Consider the following 12521-nt stretch of genomic DNA (forward strand, 5'->3'; position numbering starts at 1 on the left):
CATAAATCAGGGATTTCTACGGAATAAGTCAAGTGAATAAATCGTCTAATTCAAAGGTAATAAGTAAAGTCTGGGTAGATTTTTTCTTGGGTATTGTCTTCTCAATCGATTTTTCAAAAGTATTTTCCAACCTTAATCTCTGTCGTAATCTTAGCTAATTAGATAATTAGTTTTAGGTAAACATTCTCTTAATTTTTAGGTTAGATAATAAAAATATAGTAATTACTAGTACTTTTAGTCCTCGAGGATACGATATTTTCGATCTCACCATAATTATACTACTATTCGATAAGTGCGCTTGCCTTAAGTTAAATTTTTAATTAGTTTAGCGACCATCAAGTTTTTGGCGCCGTTGCCAGGGACTAAGATATTAGGAACGCTTAATTTTTATTACTTTAGCCATTTTTTTTATTGCAATTTAATTTTGTTTTGCTTATATTACTAAATTTTCTTTTATTTACTTCTGATAGGTTTTTATAGTTTATGACTAGAAGAAACCCGCCAGGTTCTCTACTTTTTGACTAAATTTTCTTTTATTTACTTCTGATAGGTTTTTATAGTTTATGACTAGAAGAAACCCGCCAGGTTCTCTACTTTTTGATAGTGAGATTGAAAGCACAGCTCGTAGAAACCGAAAAGAAATAATGCGAAGCCTACAATATATAGAAGAGAAGGCAAGAAGACGATATTCACACCATAACCGAGGAGATGGCTGAAAATCAGAATAATCCGCTACCTCCTGTGGTTGCTGCAAATCCAGTAAATCAGAATCTTGCTCCTCGTACTATGTATGATTATGCTAAACCTACTTTAACTTGTTCAATTTGATGGTTTGCGAGACGAGGATCCAAACACTCATGTGGAAAATTTTCTGAAATTCTGCGACACCTTTAAGATCAATGGCATTTCTGACGATGCCATTCGCCTTCGGTTACTTCCCTTTTCATTGAGAAATAAGGCTAAACAATGGTTAAACTCGTTACCAAGAGGGTCAATCACTACTTAGGAACAAATGACCGAAAAATTTTTGCTTAAATATTTTCCACCGGCTAAAATAGCTAAATTAAGGAATGATATTTCTTCTTTTGTGCAGATGGATCTAGAAACTCTTTATGATGCATGGGAGAGATACAATGACTTATTGCGAAGGTGCCCTCACCATGGGTTACCTTTATGGCTTCTGGTTCAGACTTTTTACAATGGTGTGAACCCCTCAACAAGGTAACTTATCGATGCAGCCGCCGGTGAAACTTTAAACAACAAAACACGTAAAGCGGCTTAGGAATTTATTGAAGAGATGTCACTAAATAACTATCAGTGGCAAGTCACGCGAACGAAGCCGACAAAAGCAACCGGTGTTTTCAACCTCAACGCGATCACCATGTTGTCTAACCAGGTAGAACTTTTAAATAAAAAGATTGATGGTTTGTATGGTTCTACTTAGGTACATCCAGTGATAAGGTGTGATTCAAATGGAGGAGGAGTACACAACACAGAATATCTATCCTTCAACCCTAGCACCGAGGAGGAACAAGTCAACTACATGGGTAATAACTCTAGACCTCAAAATAACCAATATAGTAACACTTATAATGCAGGTTAGAGGAACCATCCCAATTTCTCGTGGGGTGGTCAAGGAAATCAAAGGCCACAACATCCCCTAAGCTTTCAACAACCACTTTACCAATAAGAGAAGAAATCGAACCTTGAAGAGATGCTTACAAAATTTATCTCGGTGTCGGAAACTAGTTTTTAGAATACTGAAACAATGCTTAAGAATCAACAAGCGTCGATTCAAGGGCTCGAAACTCAAATAGGACACCTCGCTAAGCTAATCTCTGAACGACCATAAGGTGGCCTACCAAGTAACATTAAAACTAACCCAATGGAGCAACTTCATGCCATTACTGGCATAATGATGAAAGGTTAGTTGAAGCTGAACCAAAACCGAGGCAAGACAATATGAAAAATAAGGGTAATGTTGATACAAGCAATGGTACACAGAAGCCGGTAAGCAAGGAATATAAACCTCGTGTATCATACCTTAAAGTGACAAGGAGAGACCACATGGACGAACAATTCGGTAAATTCCTTAAATTATTAAAAAAATTGTATATTAACTTACCATTTATTGAAGCTCTTTCGCAGATGCCAAACGCAGTGCAATTTTTAAAGGAGCTCTTAGCTAATAAAAAAAAGTTAGATGATGCGTCGCATGTGGAACTAAACACAGTTTGCTCAGTCATTCTACAGAATAAGCTACCCAACAAGTTAAAAGATCCAGAGAGTTTTATGATTCCTTACTTAATTGGTAGTTTAAATGTTAATAATGTGTTAGCTGATTTAGGGGCGAGTATTAATGTCATGCCCTATAAAATGTTTAAGCAACTTAGTCTTAGGAAGCCCAAACAAACTAGGATGAGCATTCAATTAGCAGATAAAACAATTAAAATTCTTAGGGGTATTATTAAAGACGTGCTTGTCAAAATTGATAAATTTATATTCCAAGTTGACTTTGTTGTTCTAGACATGGATGAGGATAGTGACGTACCTTTAATTTTAGGAGGGCCCTTTATAGCAACTGCTAAAACTATCATAGATGTTGGTACAGGTGAATTGATACTTCGTGTAGGAGATGACATGATTACACTTCAAGCTCGTGATTCTGCTAATATATCTAGTAATCGAGACGATTGTTAAAATTCTGTTAACTAGAGAAATATTATGGCTCAAACTTCTTGTCAGGAAACCCCTAGGAAGAACGTGATGGAGCTTCATTCTAATCCATACCCCAAAAATAGAGTGACCCACGAGGAACGAAGATTATAAATTGATGAACTAAACAAATGGAGAACACATGCCAAGGAGAAGCCAAAAGCACGCGGTGAATCTAAGCAACACCATGATGAGCATAAGGATGAAACAAAGCAATTTAAGGTTGGGGATAAAGTATTGTTAGATGAAAAGGACCCCTGAATTGTTACTTTAGAGCTTAATACAAATGGAGCGACTCCTTTCACGGTACTGAATGTTTTTCTATATGGTACAGTCGAGGTAAATCATTCTCAATTCTACACTTTTAAAGTAAATATTACTTGACTTAGACTTTATGTGGATAATAGAATTGATAGTAAGAAGGAGGAGTCTCGACTCTGTGATCTGCCGTAACTATGCAAATGAGAGGTAAGTCGAGCTTAGACTCTAAATAAGCGCTTCTCGGGAGGTAACTCGAGCACTAACACTACTAACTAGTCTATTTTAGCTATTTTTATTATTTTTTATGCAGGAACAGGAACCCATACGGTCTGGACACACGGGCGTGTCCTTGGCCGTGTGGAAACAGGGCTACAAAATTCCCAAATATCAAGCCACATGGCTTGCGATAAATCCACACGGGCGTGTGACACGACCGTGTGAAGCACACGGCCTGGACACACGGGCGTGTCCTAGGCCGTGTGAAAACTGGAGCAAAAAATTTTCAATTTCCAAACAAGTCAGAGAGTTACACATGCAAGGCACACGGCCCGTGTTTGGACACATGGGGTGTGAGATACCACACAGGCGTGGGAGAAGCGAACAACGAAGATCGCAAGACCGTGAGAACCACACGGCCTAGACACATGGGCTTGTCCCTAGGCCGTGTGGCACATAGTCATAAAAATTTCACAACTAACACAGGCAATAATCAAACCACACGGGTGTATGACACGGCCGTGTGGCCCAACACGAGCCTTACATGATCGTGTCCCCTTTAAAACCTCTAAACCTAATTTCTATTTTGTCTTCTTCCTCTCAAATTTTTCTCCCCCTTGTGAGGAGCCACCCCCACCGCTACCATCGAGTCACCGACCTCCTGCTGCCACTTTGACAGATTTATCCAAGCGATTCACTCACTTTGAGCAGCAGTGCTTTGAGCGGTTCAACAACATTGATGCCACTCTTTGACAGATTGCCACTACCTCCACATCTCTCCTTCGGCACTGTCGACCCACAAGACATCTGATGATGAAGACATTTAAGTCCATTCTATTTTGTGTCTTATTTATTTTTGAAGACTTATATTTTCTATTCTGAACCATGTTTTTCTTTATAATGATTATCAAGTAATCCCTTAATTCTCTTCCACAGTGGTGTTTATTTTCTTATTAGTAACTCAGAATCATGCCTTTTATTCTGTTTTCTCTACAATTCTTGCTTGCGCTCTTCCAAGGATTACATCCAAATTCAGTACAATTTCGCTTCTCTTACTCTCTTTTGATATTATGCTTATATTGCTATTATCTACTCTACACATTAAGGACAATGTACATCTTAAGTGTGGGGAGGTTATTTATGTGATTATTAGAAAATCTCTGAATTTTTATCTTGTTCTCAAATAATTTTTTCATATCATTATTAAAGTGAATCTTGATTGATTTATGATTTTTATTGATATGTTTTGAATTAAATCATAGGCAACTGTGCATTGATTGTTTAAACTTTAAGACACTAGAGGATCAAGCATGATAAGTCGACTTTTGAGAATTAAAATTTCTAGGTTGTTCCCCCTAATCGATGTATGATCTTGAAGTTTTGAATCTACAGGATTGATATCAAATACCCATAAATTTCGTGAGATTTTGAGCCTTTTAAAGCATAAATCTTTCTTGCTCACTGATTGTTTTTATGAGAATGTCAACATTGATTTGCTATTTTAGAACTTGCATCGATTATACATGTCGAAACCACACCTTTGATCTAATGTACTAAAATGATAAAGGCACTTAGGTTCCAACCTATTTACCCCATAAAAAGCCTACCCACATAATTGACCCCTAGTGAACCCCTTTGAGCCTTAACTATTAATTCTCGACTTTACCCCTTAATTTAAACCCACAACTTATCCCTTTTTGATTTATTAAGAATTTTTCCCTTTTTATCGAGACTTAATTTGATTAATTACCTAATTATGTTCATTCATTTCAGTTACTGAATTATTTCTTATTATGTATTTCCCATTAGTGTTCTTATTCTTAAAAAAAAATCGTATATTCATTCAAATTACATATTGTTCTAAAGAGCTTGGATAAGTTATCGTATTGAGAGAAAAGCTCCATTTATTAGTTTTGGATAATGTTAATTCTGGCACTTGTTTGTAATTCAGTAATTAGCTTTATTTTTTCTAAGTTTGGTAATTTATTAAATTAATCTCAATTCTAACCCCTTTTTTTTAGCCTTTGTCCACACCTTTAACCGGAGCCCTATTACAACCCGGTTAAAGACCGTTTGATTTGTGTATCATCTCATTATAGTGGTGGAGATTTGATTTTCATGCAAGCCTATGGTAATAACTTTTCATGTTTGACTATTAAGTGCTTAATTATTGAACCTTAAACACTTTGAGTGATTTAAGTGAATCTTTAGTGAGGATGTCAACCTTTGTTGATTGGAATTAAATGTAATTACTTAGATAAAAGGGGATACCTACGATTTTATGATTGAAATGTTCAATTTGGATTGTTTGAAACCTTAATGTTCTTTTAGTTAAGCTCTTAATGTATGATTACTTGTGGATTATTTCGAACATTATTGATGAAAATTATAAGTTAAGAAGGATTATTTTATTTGTGAGTTGAGGATTTTACTTGAGGGTAAGCAAATGCTTAAGTGTGTGGATATTTGATAAACCATAATATATACATATTTTTACCCTATGCTTGGCATATTTATGGATGATTTTTCCTTGGTTTCTTTGAATTTGATGCTCCTAATCCTTTAATTTCATGTTTTATACTCAAGAGAGCTTATGCTAGCAAAAAGAGTGAGAAACGGGCCAAAAACAGATAAAATAGGACTAATTCAGCATGACACACGGCCTAGGCACTTCCACACGGGTGATCCATACGCTTGTGTGTGACACACGGGTATACCACACGCCCGTGTGTCATGGACGTGTCGACATTAATCCAAGTCAGAATTGCACACGGCCTGAGCACCTTCACACGAGCGTGCCATACGAGCGTGCCACACGGTCGTGTCCCTGTCTAGCCCAAGTCTAGTTCTACTCAAAAAAAGCTAATTTTGGGCATTCGAAAGCCTATATAAACACCCTAGAAGAGGATTAAGGGGGACACGCAGAGTAGAAGGCAGGGAAGCAATCAAGAACAACCATCGGAATCACCTCGGAGGCAGGATCTACATCAAGACCGAAGATTTCCATCCAATTTCCTAGAAGTTCTTTGGGTTTCTTTATGTTTTGTTGTTTTCCATACTTTGAGATGTTTTCCATTATTATCATGAACTAAACTCCCTAAATACATAAGGGAGATGAAACCTAAGACGAATCTTATTACTTTTTGATTTATATGATAAATATTTGTTCTTATTCTTAATTGTGAGTTTTAATCCTTGTTTTAATATTCCAGGATATTAATTCAGGTTTTTGATGTGCTTATTCAGTGGAGGAAAAGTCCCTGTTTAAGAGTAGATCATTCATAATTAAGCGGAGTTGCATGCAATCCTAGAGATAGGATGACATCAATCTGCCGGATTAGAGTCAAATCTAATAAGAGAATCTATAGATCAAGTTAATGCGACTATAGAGTTTTAATTAGAAAGAGATTTCAATTAATCAACCTAGAGTAAGTTGTTTTTAGTCTCGAAAGGGATATTAACATAAATCAGAGATTTCTATGGAATAAGTCAAGTGAATAAATCGTCTAATTCCAAGTGAATAAATCGTCTAATTCAAAGGTAATAAGTGAAGTCTAGATGGATTCTTTCTTAGGTATTGTCTTCTCAATTGGTTTTTCAAAAGTATTTTCCAACCTTAATCTTTGTCGTAATCTTAACTAATTAGATAATTAGTTTTAGGTAAACATTCTTTTAATTTTTAGGCTAGATAATAAAAAGATAGTAATTACTATACTTTTAGTCCTCGTGGATACGATATTTCCGGTCTCACCATAACTATACTACTATTCGATAGGTGCGCTTGCCTTAAGTCACATTTTTAGTTAGTTTAGCGACCATCACAACAATCCTAGGATATTATATAGAGTTCGACTTAAACAAGGGAATAAAAACTAACCAATTTCACTTGCTCTATTTGATCGCTCGAAAGATGCAGATGACCACCTTCTTCACTAAAGATCTAAGAGATTCAGATCTGAACCTTTGCCAAAAGTTAATTCATAAGATTACTTATTCCGTCAGCATAAGGAAATAGAGAATGAAAGGAATAAAAAAGAGTTAAATCATATTGACCTTAATAAACTTGCCCTTTCCAATTCAATTATGTGATAACGGATTCGTGAAAAATGCAAAAAAAAAAAAAGGAATATAGGGGTGGCGACAACAGTGGTAGGAAAAAGGAAAGGAATGATGAAAGAAAATCAGAGATAAATTGAGGGGAAGAAAGGTTGGGCGACAAGGAGAAAAGAATAAAATGAAAAGGTTGATTTCTGTTATAAAAATTGATATTTAGACCTAGGGTTTCTATAGACTTGGATGACACACCTAAGGAAGTGAGCAAAAATTTAGAAAAAAAAGATTTTCACACACAAAAGGATTTGAACTTAGGTCTCAATAAAAATTACACTACTTCTTAACCATTAAGCCAATTACTCATCCTTAAAATAAATTTACGAGTTTATAATAAAAGGGCAGAAAGTGACAATCTCTTGGTCCACTATTCCAATTTCATCTAGCCCGATTTTCGAGATGTGACACCAGTCTCCCCCGTTCTCCTATTTTTGCTTCGGTGTTTGAATGTCTCGAGACAGGGGTTCCTATCTCGAGATTTGGAGCAAGGAAAAATCTATTTAGCTTTGATGTTATTCTGTCTCGAAACTTAGGAACAATTGTCTCGAAATAATGACCACTTGTCTCGAGATTTAGGAACATGTCTCGAGACTATACAACTATGTCTCGAGACCTCATGCACTTGAATGCAAAATTTAAATGAAATTTGTTCTAGCGGTCTCAAGACTCACTGACCAAATGGTTAAAAAATTTCACTTCTAAGTGTGTAAAACCTTACTAAATTAAACCCAAACTTACCTCAAAATATAATTATCAAATTGAACCATCTAAACACATTCAAACATTACTGAATCATAACCTTTCATGCATCAACACTTAATCAACCAATTCACATAATCAAACTAGCATAAGCAAGAATAATTAACTAATAGTCAAAAGATAAAATCCAACCTTAAAAATATTATGGGTCACTTGCCTAAAGTGCCAAAACTAACTTAGACAACAAACATACCAACCTCAAAAAATTAACCTCATAATTATTGTAAAACATGAGTTTACCAAGAGACAATGGACTACATTTCAAAGCTGGGACATGTGAATCAAAATGAAGGGTAAGATATTTAAAGAATTGTATTAAACCTATTCCAACAACAATAACTAAAGGGTCATCTACAATTGTAATTGTATAAATACTAGAATATAGAGTATAAGATAAAAAAATATATTAGAAGAACATGTCACATAATTAGAAGTATCAAAATAAAGGATCCATGATTCTTCAGATGAAATGAAAAGGTCAAATTTGGACAGTTACAATTGTTTGACATAGTGCACAATCCTACCTCAGAGAGTGGTTTAGAAGATGATAAGTTCGCTTGAGTTTTACCAAAGCATAAAAAATGGTAAACTATAAGAATAGTTACCCAAATATGCACTTGATTCTATTTTAGTCACCCAACTATTAATTTTTTTATTTAGTCACTAAACTTTTCGGAATTAAAAATTTACTCGCTTTTTCATTAGTTATTGTTAACTAAGTAATAGAAATCTAACATGGGATTTTTTATTGGCCTAATAACAAATTTAGCTGTCCAATGTTTACACATTTTATCAATTTGATTCTAAATTAAAAAAAATTCAACAAATTTTCTCAAGAAATAACTAAACTCTGTCTCACTATTAGCAGTACACTCTCGACCCTTTTGTCAACCACTATACATGACGCATCATCTTAAACTCAACCTAATTAGCTACTAGCACCACCGACGATCTCCTCTCTACTTACTATGTCATTTTTCTACCTCTTTCTCTCTCTTTTTCTAAAAAACCTATAACTACTATTCACTTTGTGTCATCGCCACCAATTATTATTGCTTCTCTGATGGTTGCACCGCCGAGACTAACTCTTGCTTTTCCGCTAAATACTAACCTTCTCTTGCTTCCCTAGTCAGTAGCTAACTTTTGACTGTTGAGATCATTGAGAGATGAACTTGAACCACTTGAACCAGACCAAGCCAATATGAGTTCCTTAGATAGAACTCGGTAATCCTCTTCAAAGTAGAGAAACTTCTTTTTTTTTTGTTATTGTCTATTCTTCTTCTTCTTCTTCTTTTATCTTGGTGGTTGTTAGTTTATTGGGTGTTTTGTGACTATCGTGTATTAAGGGTGTTGTGGATGTTGAGATTTTAAAGTATTTTAGAGTTGATTTTGGATTAGGGGTCAGAAGTTAGATGGTGAAAGATGAGTGAAGCTTGGTGCACGATAGGTCTCAGGTAAATGGTTGGTGGGAGTGGTGCGTAGGAGTTGAGAGGAAAGAGGTAGTGGTGACATCATCAACAAAGGGTGAGATTGTGAGTTTGTGAGGTTTACAGTCGTTTCAACCGAATTTGACTACTTATTTTGGGTTGAAAGAAGGGTGGTAAGATAATAAGGGTGGTAAGATGATAGAAGCTTCAGTGTTTGTTTGGTGTTTAGAGAAGATGAAATGATGATGGTGAAGGTGAGTTGAAAATAGTGATTTGTCATGTATGGTGGTTGACGAAAGGGCTAGGGGGTATGTATTATCATGTGTGAGTGAGGGTTGAGTTTTTTTTTTGATAGAATTTGTTGAATTTTTTAATTTAGGATAAATTGATAAATTATGTAAACATTGGAGAGCTAAATTTGTTATTAGACCATTAAAAAAGCTCACATTAGATTTTCATTGCTAAGTTAACAACATCTAATGGAAGAATGACTAAAATATTTAATTTCAAAATTAATAGTTAGGTAACTAAAATAGAACTAAGTGCATAATTGAGTGACTATTTTTATAGTCTACCTTAAAATAAATTCAATTTAGTTTTCAAAATAGATATATTTATTATATGTTTATTTTAGACCCTTAGATATTCAGTAATTATATTGAACCTCGACAAATCTGAAATTAAATCGAGTTAAACTATCAAATGTGACAAAACTTTTTCAGTGCTATTCTCTCCATTCACAAAACTTTAACCGACATTAATCTTACAAAACATTAAATTTTTTTTACAGTACTTAAAACTACCCACAGCTTATTCCTAATCTATGATTCTCCCTTCCCAAAACCTTTTTTTTTAAGAACCCTTTACAAAACTTGAAGCAATATCAATATTACAAAACATCATTTTTTTTACAAGCCCTATTTATAACCTATCCTCAATCTTGGCCAGGAGAATAAACGTGTTTTAACGTATTTCAACTCACATTTTACTAGTTTTAAACTAGTAATAATATAAATTCCAACTAAATTGAGGGTTAACCAATTCAAAGCATAATTTTTTTTACTACCGTGTTTGTTATATATTTATTAAAGTTTTTTTTTATCAAGATATTTATTAAAGTTTCCCCATTAAAATTTAAACAAATACCCCATTTTGTCAGCAGCTCTCAACACCACATTCATTTATCCTCTTTGTCTTCTTCGATACCCAACAAAATCATCCCAAATTACCCTCACCCACTCCACCCTCTCTTTCCTTCGTTATTTCCAATTCTGAAACTCAAATCTCAAACGATTTTAGAAAGAAAAAACCCCAAAAAAAAATCAAAGCCTTTTTTAACTTTCCTTCAATGAAACGAAGGACCCCGGATTCTCAGGCAACCGTCTCCGACCACAAATTGAAGAAAATCAAAGAAGAAGATGAAGAACCTGAGGATACAAAATCTGGGTTGATGAATTTAGATGAAAATCTTTTGTACGAAGTTTTCAAACACGTCGATGCAAGGACTTTGGCTAGGGCTTCTTGTGTAAGCCGTCTATGGCGCCAAACCGCCAAAGACGAGCGGCTTTGGGAGCTGATCTGCACCAGGCACTGGGCTAACATCGGTTGTGGAACCCAACAGCTTAGATCTGTCGTTTTGCCTCTCGGCGGCTTCCGTCAGCTCCACTCCCGTTACCTTTGGACGTTTTCCAAGCCACAAGCCGCTTCTGCTTCCGCCTGGTCTCCGCCCAAGATTATCAACTCCAAACCGCCGGCACGGTGGGGGAAAGATGAGGTTAATCTATGTCTCTCTCTTCTCTCTATTCAGTTTTATGAGAAGATGAATAACAGAGGCAGATAATTCTAATTCTAATTAATTAATTAATTACTACTATTATAGTTTTATATAATAAATGGATCAAAATATAAATATATCACTTTAATTTCACTTTTCTAGCTTTGGGTTTTGCTTGTTTTTTGTTGTTGTATTTGATTTCCTCTATTTTTGTTTGGGATTTTATTCTCTCTTTTTTTATGGAATTTTTGTACTTAAGCTTTGGGGTTTTTTGTGAACACTATATCTGTTACTCTGTGCTAATGTTAAATTATGAAATGAAACAATTGTTCCATAAAAATTATGTTCCATTGTTGTTTCCAAAGTGTTCTTTGCAACACATTTATGAGTTTGTGGGGTAAAGAGTGAATGGGGGGTATTGATTGGATTTGATGTGGGAAGATTAGCTTGTTTAGGCAGAAAAAGGAAAAACAAGGCTCCAATTGGTAGTTTTTGTTATGATTATACTGCAAAAATTTTTATCTGCCATTTCTTTTCCAATGACCAGATTGTAAGAGACCCCATAATTTTGGGGTTTAGTACTTTGTTTTTTCTTCATTGCATTTTAGATGCCAGTTTCCAAAAAACCAGTTTCAGGGTTTCTGCTTGGTTTTTTGGCTGCATTCCATGGGTGAGAATCTGGGTTTGTTTTTTTTTTTTCTCAATCTAGAGATAAAAAGTGGTTAGATTGCAATAGTTAAGAATGGGGTTAATTTACTCAGGATTTTAAATTGGTCCTGTAATTTTAAAACTTTTTAAATAATTTTAAAACTTTCTAATTGAGTTCACAATGTACCGCTGGTCCTTTTGTCATCTTAACCAATTTAGACATTAAATGTCATTTCAGATTAGACATGGAACATATTTAAAATATACGGATAATATTGTAAATATGCGGTCGAATTAAACATGTTAAAATATATATAATTTTGATAAAATTTAAAAAGGTTATTTTCAAGGTGAAAATGAATTATAAATTTTATCGTCATATTAATAATTTTACAAATTTTGAAGATATCAAATAAGAAATTATCATTTTTGGGAGCCTCTGACTTGCCACCTTGATCCTGGTTATCTAATTTTTAACCAATTAGATTCAATTAACATATTTCAAGTTAATGACTAAATGATCAGAAATACTTGATCAATGTGACATTGATACTTTATGGCTCAATTAACACATTTTAAACTTCAAAAACTAATTTAAAATTTGGATCATA

The 12521-nt window shown here is 34.5% G+C and overlaps 1 protein-coding gene and 1 non-coding gene across 2 annotated transcripts; one reads left to right on the top strand and one right to left on the bottom strand.

Moving 5' to 3' along the window:
- Positions 1-1060: 1060 nt before the first annotated feature.
- Positions 1061-1167, bottom strand: LOC128294632 (small nucleolar RNA R71). Its single transcript, XR_008284940.1, has one exon. It is a non-coding gene; the product is annotated as a small nucleolar RNA R71 (small nucleolar RNA).
- Positions 1168-10614: 9447 nt separating this feature from the next.
- Positions 10615-11602, top strand: LOC108485397 (F-box protein GID2-like). Its single transcript, XM_017789229.2, has one exon. The coding sequence runs from the start codon at positions 10837-10839 to the stop codon at positions 11326-11328; it is 492 nt and encodes a 163-aa protein (XP_017644718.1). The 5' UTR covers positions 10615-10836; the 3' UTR covers positions 11329-11602.
- Positions 11603-12521: the final 919 nt, after the last annotated feature.

The sequence above is a fragment of the Gossypium arboreum genome, chromosome 6, assembly GCF_025698485.1.
Source record: "Gossypium arboreum isolate Shixiya-1 chromosome 6, ASM2569848v2, whole genome shotgun sequence".
NCBI lineage: Eukaryota > Viridiplantae > Streptophyta > Magnoliopsida > Malvales > Malvaceae > Gossypium > Gossypium arboreum.

Bases quoted from the DNA above. Each gene is read 5' to 3' on its own strand.
- LOC108485397 (XM_017789229.2), top strand. From the start codon at position 10,837: ATGAAACGAAGGACCCCGGATTCTCAGGCAACCGTCTCCGACCACAAA.